This window comes from Rhineura floridana, chromosome 2 (genome assembly GCF_030035675.1).
Source record: "Rhineura floridana isolate rRhiFlo1 chromosome 2, rRhiFlo1.hap2, whole genome shotgun sequence".
Classification (NCBI taxonomy): domain Eukaryota; kingdom Metazoa; phylum Chordata; class Lepidosauria; order Squamata; family Rhineuridae; genus Rhineura; species Rhineura floridana.
The window spans coordinates 71,793,377-71,810,793 of NC_084481.1; the positions used below are offsets into that span (position 1 = coordinate 71,793,377).

General features: G+C 39.3%; 1 protein-coding gene across 11 annotated transcripts in view; it reads right to left on the reverse strand.

Moving 5' to 3' along the window:
* Positions 1-17,417, reverse strand: part of R3HDM1 (R3H domain containing 1) — a 149,245-nt gene that overhangs the window by 34,389 nt on the left and 97,439 nt on the right. For 8 of the 11 annotated variants that reach the window (XM_061608910.1, XM_061608911.1, XM_061608914.1 and 5 more), the window contains 7 exons: positions 14,665-14,773; positions 14,483-14,578; positions 9,476-9,513; positions 9,340-9,390; positions 8,988-9,214; positions 1,099-1,353; positions 141-295 (listed from right to left, as the gene is read on the reverse strand). In XM_061608910.1, coding sequence (XP_061464894.1) covers positions 141-295; positions 1,099-1,353; positions 8,988-9,214; positions 9,340-9,390; positions 9,476-9,513; positions 14,483-14,578; positions 14,665-14,773 — 931 coding nt within the window. The remainder of the gene's footprint in view (positions 1-140; positions 296-1,098; positions 1,354-8,987; positions 9,215-9,339; positions 9,391-9,475; positions 9,514-14,482; positions 14,579-14,664; positions 14,774-17,417) is intronic. The other 3 variants (XM_061608918.1, XM_061608919.1, XM_061608920.1) reach the window with 1 other exon arrangement.

Below are 17,417 nucleotides of genomic sequence, written 5' to 3' on the forward strand. Positions count from 1 at the left end.
GCTTCAACCAAAATTTACCCCACAAATCATAAATAGGCAAACACCACCTTTTCCCAACACATATCTACAGCAATCCACCATTTTCTTCTCATTAGACGCCAACAGCACTCATTCAAGTATTCCATATTTGACATGTGCACCTGTGATAGGATGTGATTGGCTGCTGGCTGTTGTTGAGGTGGTATGGGAGGAGGTGGCTGCTGAGGAGGTCCAGGCACTTGGTTTCTAACAGGCTGCTGAGGCATAGGAGGATTATACACAACTGGAGTGCCATCTGGATTAATGAATGGCTGACCTAGAGGGCCAGGATGAAACACACATGTTATTTAGCAAAATGCAATTTACTGGCAGAATGCAAAATTGCATTAGAACCATTGCCTATATTCAAAAACCAATACTGTTTCATTAGGTTACACCTCAAGAGGACTAAAGAGTTTAATAGCTGGTGTTAAAGTAGACATTGCAAATGGTATGTTTTTTTTGTTTTTTTTTAAATTTTGCACAACAGTAGTGGGAAGATTTAAGTGGAAGAGTGAAGGCTTTGCTGGTGGTCTCCAATTCAGACACTGCACAGCTTCAGCAATTGAACTGTATCATACATGTTCAAACCATTTTCAAAAGAAGGCGACCCAATAAAGCATCACCGTACCTTTCCCCCCTTATCTATAGACCAACCTAGGTGTATCTGAACAGGTACAAAGGAAAAAGTCATTTAAAACAGCAAGCCAATTTCAGCCACTATACTTGCCAATTCTACAATTTAGTACTAATATGCTTAAAAAAGCAACACCTGTATGAACAAGAATTCCTGTAAAGCAGAAAAGCATAATCCGATTCACATCTTCACTATTCCACATCATTGGCACATAGCTGTATATATTACAATGCTATATACATGTAAAAATACATGCTGCAAAATTAAGAGAAGGGGGAATGGGGGTGGAAGAGGAGTGAAAGGCAAACAGATCTTTGTGATGTCAAATCATTTTTCTTCTTGAACACATTACTGCAAAGTCAACATTACTAATACAAAAAGAGGAAGGAGAGAGAGAGAGAGAGAGAGAGAGAAGACACAGACATCCACAACTGGATACCAACCTGTTTGAGGGTTGATCAGAATACTTCCAGGTGGTATGCCTGCCGCTTCCAAGGGAAGCAAAAAGAAGCTACTGCTAGAAGGCGCCACTTGCCCACTTATGCCACCATCAAAGGAAAGAGAACTACTAGTGCTGACAGTTGGATAGACGGCAGATGTGCCATGAGAAGGCTGGCTGAGAGCTGTGACTGGAAGAGGCTGCTGGGTGTGAGAAAGAGAACCCGTGGATGACCCTACACTACTAGAAGACTCTGAACCTAGGAGAGGAGTAACGAGAAATGAATTTTACCTAGAGACAGAATAATATCATGCACACATAATTATGCAGGTTGTTATTAAATACTTATCCTTTTAGTTCACAGCCTGGAACTACAGAAGCTTCTCCCTCATCCCCACTCCCACTTAGAGCTGCATCTACTACAAGTGTCGCACTACAACAACAGAGGACTGTCCTAAAGCTGGCGTAAACTTTTGCATAGGTCTTTGCCCTCATGCCATCCAAGATACAAATAAAAAAGAATGGCAACATACAAAGTCTTAATTTTTACATAAATTACAAAAAAGACCTAGACAATGGAGGAGCAGGCTGGGAAATCGGAAGCAAACAACACATGCAGAAGCAGTCTTCAAAAGAGATCTCCTAATAATAATAATAAAAAATCCTCCTCCAACACATATATAGCATAGAACAGGATTTGTCTACAGCAGGAGCAGGGATCCTGTGGTCCTCCAGATGCTGTTGGACTCCAACTCCCATTAGCCCTAGCCAGCATGGCCAAATGTCAGACAAGATCCAAGCTGCAGTCCAAGAGCATCTAGAAGGCCACAGGTTCTCCATTCTAATCTACAAAATCCTCCCAAAATAGTGTTATTAAATGTCAACCCAAAGCTAATCATGAGGAACAACTGAGTCAGCATTAAGCCACGTTGACGTAGATCAGAGGTTCTCAAACTGTGGTCCGTGGACCAGCAGTGGTCCATAAGCTTCATTCAAGTGGTCAGTGGCATGTCCACATTAAAGTTTTAGATTTTTTTGTTGTTTTATTGTCTTTTAGCATTGTTGGAGCATGGAGGTGTCAGAAGTGCTATTTTTGTTTTTGTGCAATTGTGATGGCCTTTGGCTAATAAATAAATACTTGCACATGAAATAGACATATTGATTTTCATTGTATTTTTATTGCTTCTTTTATTCTTTTTATTGTATTACAATTTGAATTCTATGATATGAAAATTGTAATACAATAAAATGCAATATAAGAAATAAAAGGAAAAAATGAAAAATGAAAATTATATAGCACTTAGCACAGTACATTGCAATTGCTACAGCAGGCAGAAAAATCATTAAGTGGTCCGCCAAGACATCAGCAATTTTCAAGGGGCCTGTGGGAAACAAAGGTTTGGGAACCACTGATGTAGATGGAAGTATTAAGAATGTGCTTATCTCATTCCCAAAATGGGCCTCAGAACAGGTCAACTTATTTCAAATTTTGTAATAAATATACATATCTGAGATGAAAGAATAGTTTAGCAGTGTCTATATAATTTGTAAGATAACACACATCTGAGATGAAGTTACACCTTTCATTTAAAATGACTCTGTTAAGCCAGGATTTGTCATTTTTTAAATATGTAATTGTTCTTTACCAGGAGTTCTCACTTTGGTTGCACTTTTTCATCTTCACACATCAGATCAAAATTAATACTACTAATATTGATTTTCAGTTGCGGCTGAATAAATACGAGTTTGTCTAGGTGTGTCTTGCAACGCAATGCAGCATTGATGAAGCTGCAGAAAAAATTGTGGTAGTATTAACAGCCTTCTAAATCAAGCCACTTGCTCTGAAACAATTAACTGTTTATTAAATTGTATAATCTTCAAGATTTGTGGAAAAGTTGAATTCTGATCAACATCAGTATAATTAAGGCTAAGATTCAGACAATTTTAAAGTTACAGTCTATGAAATTTGCATAGCAAAAAACAGCTTGGACATAACAATCATCTGTATAACAAACTGTGTGTTGTATCCAACAGCATCACACAGCTGCCTCCATCAGTGGAACAGGGTGCAAGCAATTTTCCTTCCTCCCTGAAGCCCCCCATAATCAGCTCTAGAAAGTCCCCCAACCCACTGGAGCAGATTTAGGTGGTGTGGGTATATGCTTTGCTGAAAGTTGCTTCACTTCCCATTCTGCTAACAGAAGCCTTACTGTCAGCTAAGCAACATAGTTGGATACACCTTTATGGATTGCTGGAGAAAGTGCGATACCTATACTCAGAATATAACACCTCCAGGGTTTGTAAACTACAGCTTCCCATTACATTTGAATTGCAACCTATTTGAGCTCAATCCTATACCCATTCACCTGGGAATAATTCCCACTGAATTCACTGGGACTTATTTCTGAGTATCCAGAGTAAAAGAAAGAGTGTCCTGACCACTCTCAACCACAAAAACAATTTAAAAAGCCAATTATAAAATTGCTTTTATACACATGTTAAAAATGTTAAGTATGGTTCCAGAAGGACACAAAGAGTGGCTGGAGATACACATTCTCTTTGCAGGTGAATTGTGAATGATACCCAAGAGCAGGGCTGTGGAGTCAACATGTCAAACCTTCAACTCTGACTCCGACTCCTCTATTTTTCTACTGTCCAACTCCGACTCCTTCATAAATGGCAAATGTATATTAATGTATTAATAATATTAAAATATTAATTTTATTTTGAAGTCGGAGTCAGTACATTTCTACCGACTCCGACTCCACCCAAAATTGCTTCTGACTCCGACTCCATGACTCCGACTCCACAGCCCTGCCCAAGAGTATTTTATATTTATGGTTTTATGGGATACGCCCATGAATTAATTAGGTTTAATTTATTTTCCATTTGACTATCTATATTAAAGCAGTTTGTATCCTGACCTTCTAAGTCAGAACAAAGGACTCTTTTTGGCCAATTCGTTCTTTAGTACAGTGATAAATTGTGCCCTCCCCCCCCCCAAAAAAACCCAAACAATCAGTATAAGCAAGATAATAATAAAAGTAATTTTATCTTTTATTTAGGATGTGCTTTGACAGAGACAAGCTTGAATACTATACCTCCTGGATCTATTCTGAAGGAGCCACTTTGAATTAATATTTATTTACACTGAAGAACATTATCCAGTCCAAACACATCTAGCACTTAGCATTCATCTTCATAACAATGTTTGTGGCAACTGGCTATGTTGGTTATTGTTAACCAGCTGTGGTGTCAAAAAACTTTTTTTTTGTCCTTCAAATCCACTGTATATATCATGATATTCATAAGCTGATTAGTGCTCATTTATTATTGGTTGTGAAGCCTTTTCATTCTGTTTTATTATTGTATCGTAACTGTTCCTTCTACTGGTATTTCTGTTATAGTCCTTGGGCAGTATCCAACAGAGTGCTTCGGCAGGCACAACGACTTCCACTTCTGACCCAGAACTTCTTATCTCTCTCTCTCATCTCCCCATGCAGATTGGGAGAAAACCCAGAAGAGATGCGGGGGAGCATGAGGGATGCATAGGGAGAGGAAGTTCCATTACACCGCCAGAATTCCTTGCACTAGTAGAAGAATTTTATTGGATATAAATACTAACTTATAAATACTCTTATACTAACTTTTAAAATTTGTTTTTGCTACTGAGTAGGTATGCACAGAATTGCACTGTTAAGTCTCAGGCTATAAACCAGGACCAGATTATGATTTGATAGCTTGGTTTGTATTCAGAGAATAAACCAGTGTCCCATAGGCAAGCCAGGAAGCTATAGCTTTATAAACCTTGGAAGTCTTTCATTATGGCATGAGAAAGAAGGGAGAACAAAAGAGAAGGAGAGAGCACACAGGCCAATGCTCTTTCTTAGACTAATGGTTTAGATGAGACCATTAGTTTACATCTGAAATGGCTCTCTGTGAGCTAATATGTTAAATATGGAACAATATTCTCAATTTTTGTTTTGGTGCATTAGATCCATGTAGGAGCGCCCCACTGACCTATTTCTGTAAGATCACTTACTGACTGTGAGTTTCTAGGATAATTGCAAAGAATGCTAGACTGTTTTTTCTTTAATTTTTATAGTGCTCTTTTGCCCAACTGGAAGTCCAGCAACGTAATTAAACCATCAACATAAAGTGAATTAAAACCATACAAGATAAAATTAAACTCATAACTTATCAAATTATATTCAAACCATCATTTAAAAATCAAGCAGCAATAACATTATAAGACCTTGATCTGATCCAGCATGGCACTTATGCTCTTAAGTAAGAATGCATATTTGGCAATACTTAACACAGATTACTTGTGCCTTAACTGTGAAGAGTTCCCGAGTATGCACTTTTGCTTTGGAAATTTAACACACATTGGTGTAGCACAGGAATTCCAGCAAAAACCAAATGCCCACCCATCAGTGCTGACATCAGTGCTCTCCTGATGAAGGTAACTGAGTTTCTTATCTAAAATAGGAAGTTTTAACATTGTTTTCCCTATGTACAGTTTTGTGCTCTTTTAACAAGAGGAAATTTTACACACATCACATTTACACGCTTTATTTTACACGCATGAATGCCCATTAGGATGTTCAGAAAGGAAACAAAAATGAGTGTATTTCAACTGCTATCACTGAGCAAATGACTGGTAGGGCCAGACTTGGAGAACCACCAAAGAGAATGTACTGTAGCCTCAAAACTATGAAAGCATGATTGTTGTGAAATCTAAACATCAAACACTGGCAGTCTTCTTCAAAGAAAGAGCTCATGTGCTGTGCATCTTGAAAGTCTAGGTCAGGTGTAGGGAACCTTTGGTCCTCCAGATGTTACTGAACTATAGTTCTCATCAGCCCCAGCAAGCATGACCAATGGCCAGGAATTATGGGAGTTGGAATTCAGCAACATCTGGAGGGCTAAAAGTCCCACACACCTGGTCTAGATGAAGAAATTGATCCAGCACACTTCAAAAGCCATGAGTGGCCACAAGAGACTGAACTCCATCACCAATATACCTCCTTATTCCTCCCACAATACATCATTTGCCGATCATCAATACATTGGGCTATGTCTGAATTCAGTGTCAAATTGGTTCACTCAGATCTGATCTCTGGCTATTGAGTAAGAGTATGATTGCAAAAGCTAGGTTTAACAAAAATCAACCATTTCACACAGCTGTTGAACTGCACAGCAGAGATTAGACTAACTGTGAAATTCTTAAGGAAAGGTTCAAAAAGGAGTAAACAAATGTTTAAACACGATTACTTGAAAGCAGTCCTATGAATGACCATCTGCCTTCCATAGTCACATCACAGGCACACCTTTAACAATCTCCATCAAGTGAGGCCACGAACAGTGTCTCATTGCCATGCTCTTAGGTTCCATCTGCTCAGAAAGCCAATGGGTTTAAGGAATGCTAGAAGTCCAACAGCTTTTGCTAAAATCAGGAGGCTAAAAAAAATAAAGATTACAAAGCAAGCTGGTCTTAAAAACCGGCACTTTTTGTTTTGAGAAGGAGCTGAACCTCTGCAGATTTAAGATCATTTAGAACTTTCCACTTCCAGAAAGAAAAAGTTTGTATCTCCTTAGCCAGCAAAAAACACAGCTCCCACCTTTACAAACCAGGAAAAGTAACTTCCAGCTCTGAGCTGGTCAGGATCGCAAGCACCCCTTCTGTATCTTTAAAAAGGTTTATTTTGAATTTAGTTCACATTAGCAGGATTGAGCCTCTCATATCTCACATTTTTGTCAACCAAACTGACCCTTTGAAATCATGCTTAATACAAAATATTTTGCTTAGGCAAAGCAAAACTTGATGCAGCAGCTGAATCTTCTAGTAGATGTAGCCTAAATGTAGATGGGGAAAAAAAAGGAACTGCTTTAATAGAGTCAGACCATTGGTTCATCTAGTCCAGTTGCTGTCTATACTCTGACTGGCAGTATCTTACCAGAGTCTTAGGTCAAACTCTGTAAACTTTTAACTGAGATGCCAAGAACTGAACCTGGAGCTTTATACACGAAGAAGCATTTGCTCTTCCCACTGAAAAATCTCACATATTTTAACGAACAATTCTGTTCATTTTCAAAAACATAATAACATTTTCTATATGGTGAAAAGTAAGCCTTTGTTGGTAAGTGAAATGCCATTAGAAGCAACTGAACTTGCTACCTGTGTGTAGGAGCCAGAACCCCCTACCCGGGTAACCAGACTCCCCTTACTCTCCTCAGATGAGTCCACTGAGCGCCAGCAAGTCATGCTGCCAGGGCACTCTCTCTCTCTTCTATTTCTTTCTTTTTTAAAGTTAAGTGAGACAGAAAGGGAGAAAAGGCAAGGAGATTCGGAATTGCCTCTTTAAATCTCTGATTAGAAGAACCATGTCCTTATAACCTGCAGTGGAGCTGGCAGCAAGAGAATCTGGAGAAGAGGTTGCCCAGCCCACTCAGGTAACTCCCTCCAAAAGATTCTACTTCCTGTCATTGTAGTGAGAGGGTGGAAACAATCGATCCAAGACACACCTCCTCCACTCCAGGGAAACCTGCTACCTCTCAATCCCAAAATTGCCATATTTTCTCTGTAAAATAATAGTTGGGATGATACAGAAATGGAATTAGTGGAGATATGGGTAGGGCCAATTTTTGTACCATTTCCCCCCAGTTTTCAAATAATGCCTTTGCAGATGATATGGCCAGAGGGGATGGGAAAGGTGTTTTCTAGATTGTTGCCACTGGCACAATATATATTTTAAATAAACAGGCAACATTAGATCATCAATTACCACATATCTTCCTTGCCCTTTTTTCAAAAATAGGTTGCCTTGGCAAACCACACCTGAAATCTAGCTACAGACATATTGGTGAAGTACAGAGAGCTGTGTTGGGATTTGGGCATGGGAGATCTGAGTTCAAATCCCTGCTCAACCATCAGATATAAAAGACCATAGTAGGCATCTCACAACTGTCTGAACCTAACCCGGCTCACATATTTGCTTCAAAGATGGTAAGATGTGGAGCTGTAAAGCACTTGGTATACATGAAATCCAATGTGTATTTCAGCTCACAGAGTCCAGGTATCTTCTGAAAACAGACCAAGAAATTCTTAGCATATCTTAAGGAACTGGCTTTAGTAGTTAATTTCCCTCCTCCCTCAAATTACTAAGTATGTCTAGGAACCCCCAATGTCATTTAACAAAAACTTTCCAATCTAAATATGTCAGGAAGACCTCCTCTAATGTTAAAATAGGAAGTAATCTAGGTGAAACTTCAAGACCTTGAACTGCAATCAAAGTTGGCACTGTATATTGGAAGTCTCAGTTTATCACTCAAAATTCTAGCTTATCTTCTGATCCGGGACAGAATCCTGTTCAGCAGTATCTCTGACCAGCTAGATTAATGCTGACCCAAATGTCTTGCCTGACCAGGTTGTTCCCCATATGTGGAAGATCACTGGTCAAACTCATGTTTTATTTGCCAATGATTTAACACTATCAAGTGACAAACTGGGGTAACCATTGTCTTTATTCCAGCTGCAGTGGGATAACAGTGGACCTTGCTTGTGTTTTTATCCATTAAAACAAGAATGGTGAGAACCCGTGGTCCTCCAGAGATGTTGCTGGACTCCCAAATTTCATCAGCCCCAGCAAGCAATGGCCAATGGTTAGAGACTATAGGAGTTGTCGTTCAATAACACCTGGAAGGCTGCAGATTCCCAATCGGCATGCTACAGACTTATTTTGTAGCTAAAAGTTATTACAACTGAGACGAAGAAACCCACTTCAAAATAATCACTGAAAAGGAGGGGAGGCACTTTTTGCAAGAGGAAGTATACCTTTTGCTTACATATTTGACATATATACACGTTAGCAGTTTGTTTTTCACTCATACCTGTCTTAGATAGCCTGCCTGTGCTTTTGCTGCTTCCAGTGCTATCACCCCTTGTCAGAACAGAGATTCCGCTGAAGCTGCTGGCTTTGGTCACAGCTGGCTTCAAATTGCGAAGGGAGCTGTCTGAGTCGGTGCTGCTCCATGGACGGGGTTCAGAATACTTTAGCTCATTGTCTGTACTGCTTTGAAGGCTATTAGCCGACCTCCCTGAAGCATCCTTATTGACTCTGTAATTCACCAAATTAGCTTGTAAAAATACAGGTACTGTTTGCAAACTCAAGGAAAAGAAAAAATGAAATACATGCAGAACGCTTTGGGATTTTTTAATTTTTAAAAACAATTTATTCAATACCTAAATATCTGTCGCCTTTGCTGGGTACTATTGGGTTCTTCCTCTTGGATTCTGTTGGCATGTTCAATAAAATAGCAGTTTAATATTTTACTGGGAAAAGCAAATAAGAACTTGTTTAAATACAGATTTCTCTTACCTTTTGTCAATAATGTAATTCTCTTGGGAACACAGCGACTGAGGGAGAAACAGTGTAGAATAAAAATCACAGTTGCTAACTATTTGTATATTTGCATCAGATAACTTACACACACTGTTAATGTCCTCTAGCCACCTGCGATAAATAAGCCATACAACCCAATGACTGTTTACACGTTAGTAGCAAATTTATAGTAACCCATAATGTCACACACTGGCCTAGTTCACACATAATGCTAAGCCATGGTTTGCTTAGCCCAATTATGGTTTTTCTGAACATAAGAACAGCAGACTAAGCATGGTTTGTTTTATGCCAACAAACCACAATGTGAAGCCATGGCTTGTTGTCCACTTACAAACTATGGCTTGTTTTCACTATAGTTTGGCATTATGTCCAAACCCAAAAGCCTTGCTTAACCATAATTTGACCACTCCACCCCAGACACTTGCCAAGCTCCAAAGGAACAAGGAAAGAGCAAATGGAAAACAAAACAAGCTTCAAAGAAACAAGATGCTCAGCTTGCTTTCCACACTGCATTATCTTCCCCTGTAAACATTTTCAAGGAGCGTCTTACATTCATGTACAGACAGGAAGAACAAGGAAAAAAAAGGCACCCCTACATTCCCTGTCTCAGTGCTTTTCAGCCCTGATCCTAGTACAAGTTTCACCCAAAGCAAGTAACAAGTTGTACAGACAAGCCTGTGTATTGTTATCTATTCCCTCTAACGCTGACTTCAAAGAATGAAGTCAAACAGGTGCGCCTGGCACCAACACTGTCATCTTTTTGGTGGCAGGTCAAGACTTTCCTCTTCTCCCAGGCATTTTAGCACGTGTTTTTAAATTGCTTTTTAAAAATGTGTTTTTAAATTTGCATATTTGTTTTTAATGTTTTTAATTGTTGTAAACCACCCAGAGAGCTTCGGCTATGGGGCAGTATACAATGCAACAAACAAACAAACAAACAAACAACCATGTTAGCCAACCATTAACACGGGGATCATCTCTTCTCACCCAGCTGCTAGCTACTGTTCTTCAAAGATAAACAAACCGTAGCATTAAGTTACCATGATACAAAAGATTCAAACTACTATAGGATCACCACATGAAAGTGAGGATGCCTGAACTCATTTTAAAAATGGTGACATGATTTATGGATAATGAAGAGAGTCTAGACACCTTTACTCACTCCATAAGGGAAGGAGTTAATAGACCACGGTCCTAAGGAGAGGGTGAGAGGCCAGGGCTACCTTGATAAAAATGAATGCAAGTTATATCCACTGCTAAGTTTGAAACACTGGAACATGCCTGCTGTCCCATGCTCCTGTAACCTTATAAATGTTTGCAAGTTATTAAGTAAAAAGTGAACACATGCTTCAAATCTTATAAAACGTTGGTCCCATTCCTTCACATCTCTATTGCAAGCTTCTTACAAAAATGTGAAAACTTTAGGATGTTTAAGGAATTAATTTGGATACAGCCTTATTAGGAAGAACAGAAATTGGACAGTAAGTCTTAATATAATCAGAATTTAAAGAGTCCTCAGAAGAGGATAAAGACCAAAGAAATGATGAAATTTTAAAAGGGGTAGGCCTAGAAGTAGGCATTGTGAGAGCAGGGGCACAGGATATCAATTCAGAAGGGCAAAATTACCACAGGCCAAACCACAAGTGCCAAAGACACTTGAAGAGAGACACTGCTTACAAGTGCCTATACGCCAATGCTAGGAGCCTCTGAACCAAGATGGGAGAACTGGAGTGCTTGGTCTTAGAGGAGAGCATTGATATAGTGAGCATAACGGAGACCTGGTGGAATGGAGGAAACCAGTGGGATACAGTTATCCCTGGATATAAACTATATCGGAAGGACAGGGAAGGATGAACTGGTGGCGGAGTCGCTCTATACGTGAAAGAAGGCATTGAATCCAGCAAGCTCGAAACCCCAAAAGAGGCAGACTCCTCCACAGTATCATTGTGGGTGGTGATAACATGCCCCAGGAGGGATTTAATTCTGGGAATGATCTATCGTCCCCCTGATCAAAATGCTCAGGGAGACCTTGAGATGAGATATGAAATTGAGGAAGCATCCAAACTAGGAAATGTGGTAGTAATGGGTGACTTCAACTACCCAGACATAGACTGGCCCCATATGTGTTCCAGTCATGACAAAGAAGCAAAATTTCTAGATATTCTAAATAACTATGCCCTAGACCAGTTGATCATGGAACCGACCAGAGGGACGGCAACCCTGGACTTAATCTTCAGTGGGGACCGGGACCTGGTGCGAGATGTAAGTGTTGTTGAATCGATTGGGAGCAGTGCTATTAAATTAAACATACATGTAAATGGCCAATTGCCAAGAAAATCCAACATGGTCACTTTTGACTTCAAGAGAGGAAACTTCACAAAAATGAGGGGATTGGTAAAAAGAAAGCTGAAAAACAAAGTCCAGAGGGTCACATCACTCGAAAATGCTTGGAAGTTGTTTAAAAACACTATATTAGAAGCTCAACTGGAGTGCATACCGCAGATCAGAAAAGTTACCGCCAGGGCCAAGAAGATGCCAGCATGGTTAACGAGCAAAGTCAAGGAAGCTCTTAGAGGCAAAAAGTCTTCCTTCAGAAAATGGAAGTCTTGTCCAAATGAAGAAAATAAAATAGGACACAAGCTCTGGCAAAAAAAATGCAAGAAGACAATAAGGGATGCTAAAAAAGAATTTGAGGAGCACATTGCTAAGAGCATAAAAACCAACAACAAAAAATTCTATAAATACATTCAAAGCAGGAGACCATCTAGGGAGGCAACTGGACCCTTGGATGATAAGGGAGTCGAAGGAGTACTAAAGAACGATAAGAAGATTGCAGAGAAGCTAAATGAATTCTTTGCATCTGTCTTCACAGTGGAAGATATAGGGCAGATCCCTGAACCTGAATTAACATTTGCAGGAAGAGATTCTGAGGAACTGAGACAAATAGTGGTAACGAGAGAGGAAGTTCTAGGCTTAATGGACAATATAAAAACTGACAAATCACCGGGCCCGGATGGCATCCACCCGAGAGTTCTCAAAGAACTCAAAGGTGAAATTGCTGATCTGCTAACTAAAATATGTAACTTGTCCCTCGGGTCCTCCTCCGTGCCTGAGGACTGGAAAGTGACAAATTTAACGCCAATATTCAAAAAGGGATCCAGAGGGGATCCCGGAAATTACAGGCCAGTTAGCTTAACTTCTGTCCCTGGGAAACTGGTAGAAAGTATTATTAAAGCTAGATTAACTAAGCACATAGAAGAACAAGCCTTGCTGAAGCAGAGCCAGCATGGCTTCTGCAAGGGAAAGTCCTGTCTCAGTAACCTATTAGAATTCTTTGAGAGTGTCAACAAGCATATAGATAGAGGTGATCCAGTGGACATATTGTACTTAGACTTTCAAAAAGCGTTTGACAAGGTACCTCACCAAAGACTTCTGAGGAAGCTTAGCAGTCATGGAATAAGAGGAGAGGTCCTCTTGTGGATAAGGGATTGGTTAAGAAGCAGAAAGCAGAGAGTAGGAATAAACGGACAGTTCTCCCAATGGAGGGCTGTAGAAAGTGGAGTCCCTCAAGGATCGGTATTGGGACCTGTACTTTTCAACTTGTTCATTAATGACCTAGAATTAGGAGTGAGCAGTGAAGTGGCCAAGTTTGCTGACGACACTAAATTGTTCAGGGTTGTTAAAACAAAAAGGGATTACGAAGAGCTCCAAAAAGACCTCTCCAAACTGAGTGAATGGGCGGAAAAATGGCAAATGCAATTCAATATAAACAAGTGTAAAATTATGCATATTGGAGCAAAAAAATCTGAATTTCACATATATGCTCATGGGGTCTGAACTGGCTGTGACCGACCAGGAGAGAGACCTCGGGGTTGTAGTGGACAGCACGATGAAAATGTCGACCCAGTGTGCGGCAGCTGTGAAAAAGGCAAATTCCATGCTAGCGATAATTGGGAAAGGTATTGAAAATAAAACAGCCGATATCATAATGCCATTGTATAAATCTATGGTGTGGCCGCATTTGGAATACTGTGTACAGTTCTGGTCGCCTCATCTCAAAAAGGATATTATAGAGTTGGAAAAGGTTCAGAAGAGGGCAACCAGAATGATCAAGGGGATGGAGCGACTCCCTTACGAGGAAAGGTTGCAGCATTTGGGGCTTTTTAGCTTAGAGAAAAGGCGGGTCAGAGGAGACATGATAGAAGTGTATAAAATTATGCATGGCATTGAGAAAGTGGATAGAGAAAAGTTCTTCTCCCTCTCTCATAATACAAGAACTCGGGGACATTCAAAGAAGCTGAATGTTGGAAGATTCAGGACAGACAAAAGGAAGTACTTCTTTACTCAGCGCATAGTTAAACTATGGAATTTGCTCCCACAAGATGCAGTAATGGCCACCAGCTTGGATGGCTTTAAAAGAAGATTAGACAAATTCATGGAGGACGGGGCTATCAATGGCTACTAGCCGTGATGGCTGTGCTCTGCCACCCTAGTCAGAGGCAGCATGCTTCTGAAAACCAGTTGCCGGAAGCCTCAGGAGGAGAGAGTGGTCTTGCACTCGGGTCCTGCTTGTGGGCTTCCCCCAGGCACCTGGTTGGCCACTGTGAGAACAGGATGCTGGACTAGATGGGCCACTGGCCTGATCCAGCAGGCTCTTCTTATGTTCTTATGACACTTGGCCTGATCAGTTTGTACTCCTCAGTAGGTTTCCCACCATTCCTTATTTTGGATAAATCTTCCTTGTCCGAAGGTCTAGAGGTAAAGAAAACTAGCAAGACACTTGATGCTTTCCCCACCACCTAAATGCTCTCTCAGTGCATTGTTGAACATTAGCGCTATCACAGCATTTTTATTATCTTATCCAGTGCATATCGAAGTGATTTCAATTTTCAAATATTACAAACCAAAGTATACATTCAAGGTTCACTGTTGCCACATATAGTCAAAAGATGCTATGAACATCCCTTGTGATTTAATACCTACATCTTGTGCAAATATTCGTTCTCTAGCTCTCTGGTACTCTTCTTCTCGTTCTTCTATAGATTTGCTTCTTCTGTCATCTTTTAATCGTAATCGCATCTAAATTAAATAAGTTATTAATTGCCAATTTCCACGACACAATACAAGTGTGTAGTCAAAGACAACTATTTGAGTTCAGCATTTACCTGGTTTTCATCTTTGTCTAGACTAGAGTTCTCTCTTTTAAGGATGTACCGCTTTTGAAAATCTTCACTTTTCTCATCTTTTATATGTTCACAAAACTTCTGGTCAGGTCTTAAAAAAACAATTAAGATAAAATAAATCATGACAGATATGAAAATATTTCAAAGTATATGGACCTTTATATTTGCAGTAGATACAAATTAGAAAAGAATACTGGACTGGGTACAACACCTTCCTTTTCCTTTGATCTGTTTTTTGCAAATAGTGAAGTACATGGACCTTTGGAAGCTGGGGTGTCCATTTCATTTATATGCTTATCTGAATAAATCATATTGTGGCATAAAGGTACTAAGTAATGTTAACAGCAAAAAAACCTGTCAATGAGAATTCTGAATCCATTCAGAAATAGAAATTTATTTGGGGCCTCATTTCTTGGCTGTAGTAACAGAGTCAGATCACAGTGATGCTCCAATCTGACTTCCATGAGTGGCTTAGACTACTTTGTAGCTGGAACAGGATGCAAGTATTTGACCTCTAACTAACACAGATAACAGATTTACTGACAGTTTCTGCTGAAAAGCATGGAAGTAGCCAAATATCAGAAGTGTGTGTATCTTTTTTAAACAAACAAATAAATAAATTGTGTACAACAATAAAAGTGTTTTTTGGGGGGATAAACTTTGTTGAGGATTCATGAGATGCTTTTCCAAACAACTGTTAGATGCCCAATCTACATGGTACCAAGCAGGTCTTATAATATGACCGCTTTCTAAGGAACTGAAAGGTAACTACACATTGTTGTACATTAACACAAGTTTTATATTTGTTTTCACTCATTTTCTCCTTTGGAGATTTGCATAAAAGCAAGATCAAGTTGCTACTTAATTTCTGAATTGCATTATAATTAAATGCTTCCCAAACACTACCTAAGAGTTACTGGATGCCCAAATGTAATTAGCAGGCACTTCAGAGAACCTTTAGACTGTCTTACCTCTTTTCTCTTAAAGGTCCCTGAATTTACTGCCCTGCAATCACCACTGAGTCGTCCCAGTGTGCACTGGGTTGATGAGGTCATTAACAGCACTGATCGGCACTGGAGCGGGGAATCTGCCTATGAGGAAAAGGCAAGTTGGGTTTTATTCAATATGGAGCAGATCTCCAAGGTTTTCTTTTTAAATTCTTATTTTACATCTCAAATGATTTAAAATAAGAACACTGAAAACCTTTTAAAATAATTTACATAGTCTACTGGCTATATGAAATGCCTGCTAATTACTATTGGGGCTTCCAGATACCAGCCTAGATTTTAAATATCACAAATTATATTCACAATAAAAGGGCTCATCTGTTACTGTAACTCATTCTCCAGCTCCCCAACCTCTTCATTAACCAGGTGTCAAAATTATCTATTTAACAATAGGACAAACATCCTCAGACAAAGAGGTTAGCAAGCAAGTATACATAATTGTCTACTGCATCTTATTTAAATATCCTGAATTTCAAAAATGATTGTTATATATCTGTTTCATTTTAGAAACTGAAAAATGGAGATACATGGGATTAGATCATTTTTAAATATAAAAAAATGGATGAAATGAAAACACTTGCAGTAGCTAATAAACTACCCATTCTACTTTTCTGCAAGATCATGCCTGAGCAAATATAGTTGCCAACCAAAGACAAAGATCAAACTTATGGTATATATCAGCAGTAGACAACTAGGTGTTCATAACTCTACTGTGATTCAGAGGAACAACAGTGGGCAAGCCATGGAACTGTGCACACAGCTGGAGCTTTCTCTGAAGATTTCTCTGAAATAGCTCACTTTCCCTAAGAGGCAAGCTGTACTTTAACTGACCTTTTGGGTCTTACCTGTAACTTTCTACATGATGAGGCACCTACATGTTAAGTCAAGGTTAAGCCTCTTGCATACAGACCCCCTACACAGCAGAAATATTTCTAGGAATCTCCTACATGGGCACAACTATTTGAGAATCAGCTGCTCATTGTGCAGTTTTAGAAAGGCGCTAAAAAGAAGAGAGGCATGCTACCATTTTCCCAATGAAATTAATTTATTATCTATGAAAAATGCCAAGTACTTTTGTCCAGTGTTCTTGCTGAACTTGTCTGTTTATGCAAAATGTAACGGGATGACACTTGACTTTGGCTGCCCTACTCTGTCCCCAGTATAACAAAGTATTTCAGCAACTTTAACAGTGTTTTTTTTAAAAGATCAGGTAGAAAAAGAAATTAACACACACAAAAAAGTATTGCACCAAGAGCATAAGACTTTCATACGAGGCAAGCATGTAGGAATGCTTAACATTGTGGGAAGGAAGCTACTGAATTACTGTGCCTGAGCTGCCACTGAGACCATTAAGATTACTGAAGATTTGGCACCCAAGTTGAATGCTACTTCTTGTTTCCTCTTAATCATTACAGCTAGAATAGAAATGTGATATAAATGGGAAAAAGACACAACTCCAAGAGGCAAAAGACTAGTTGAATAAAGTCTGAAGTACATTGGGAAATATTACGCATTTTGTTCAATTCCAAGACAGGAGAGAATGGCTGGCTAACGTAAGAAATTTTGTGTCAACTTAGAACTCATTTGTTAAATATTGCAATATTTGTTTTCAGGATAATCCAGACAATTGCACTTTTTAAGTTTGTGATGTAACTTGGTAATTACTGACGGTTGGATTATTTTATGAATAATGTATGATACACGCATAACAATGACAGAATAAATAAA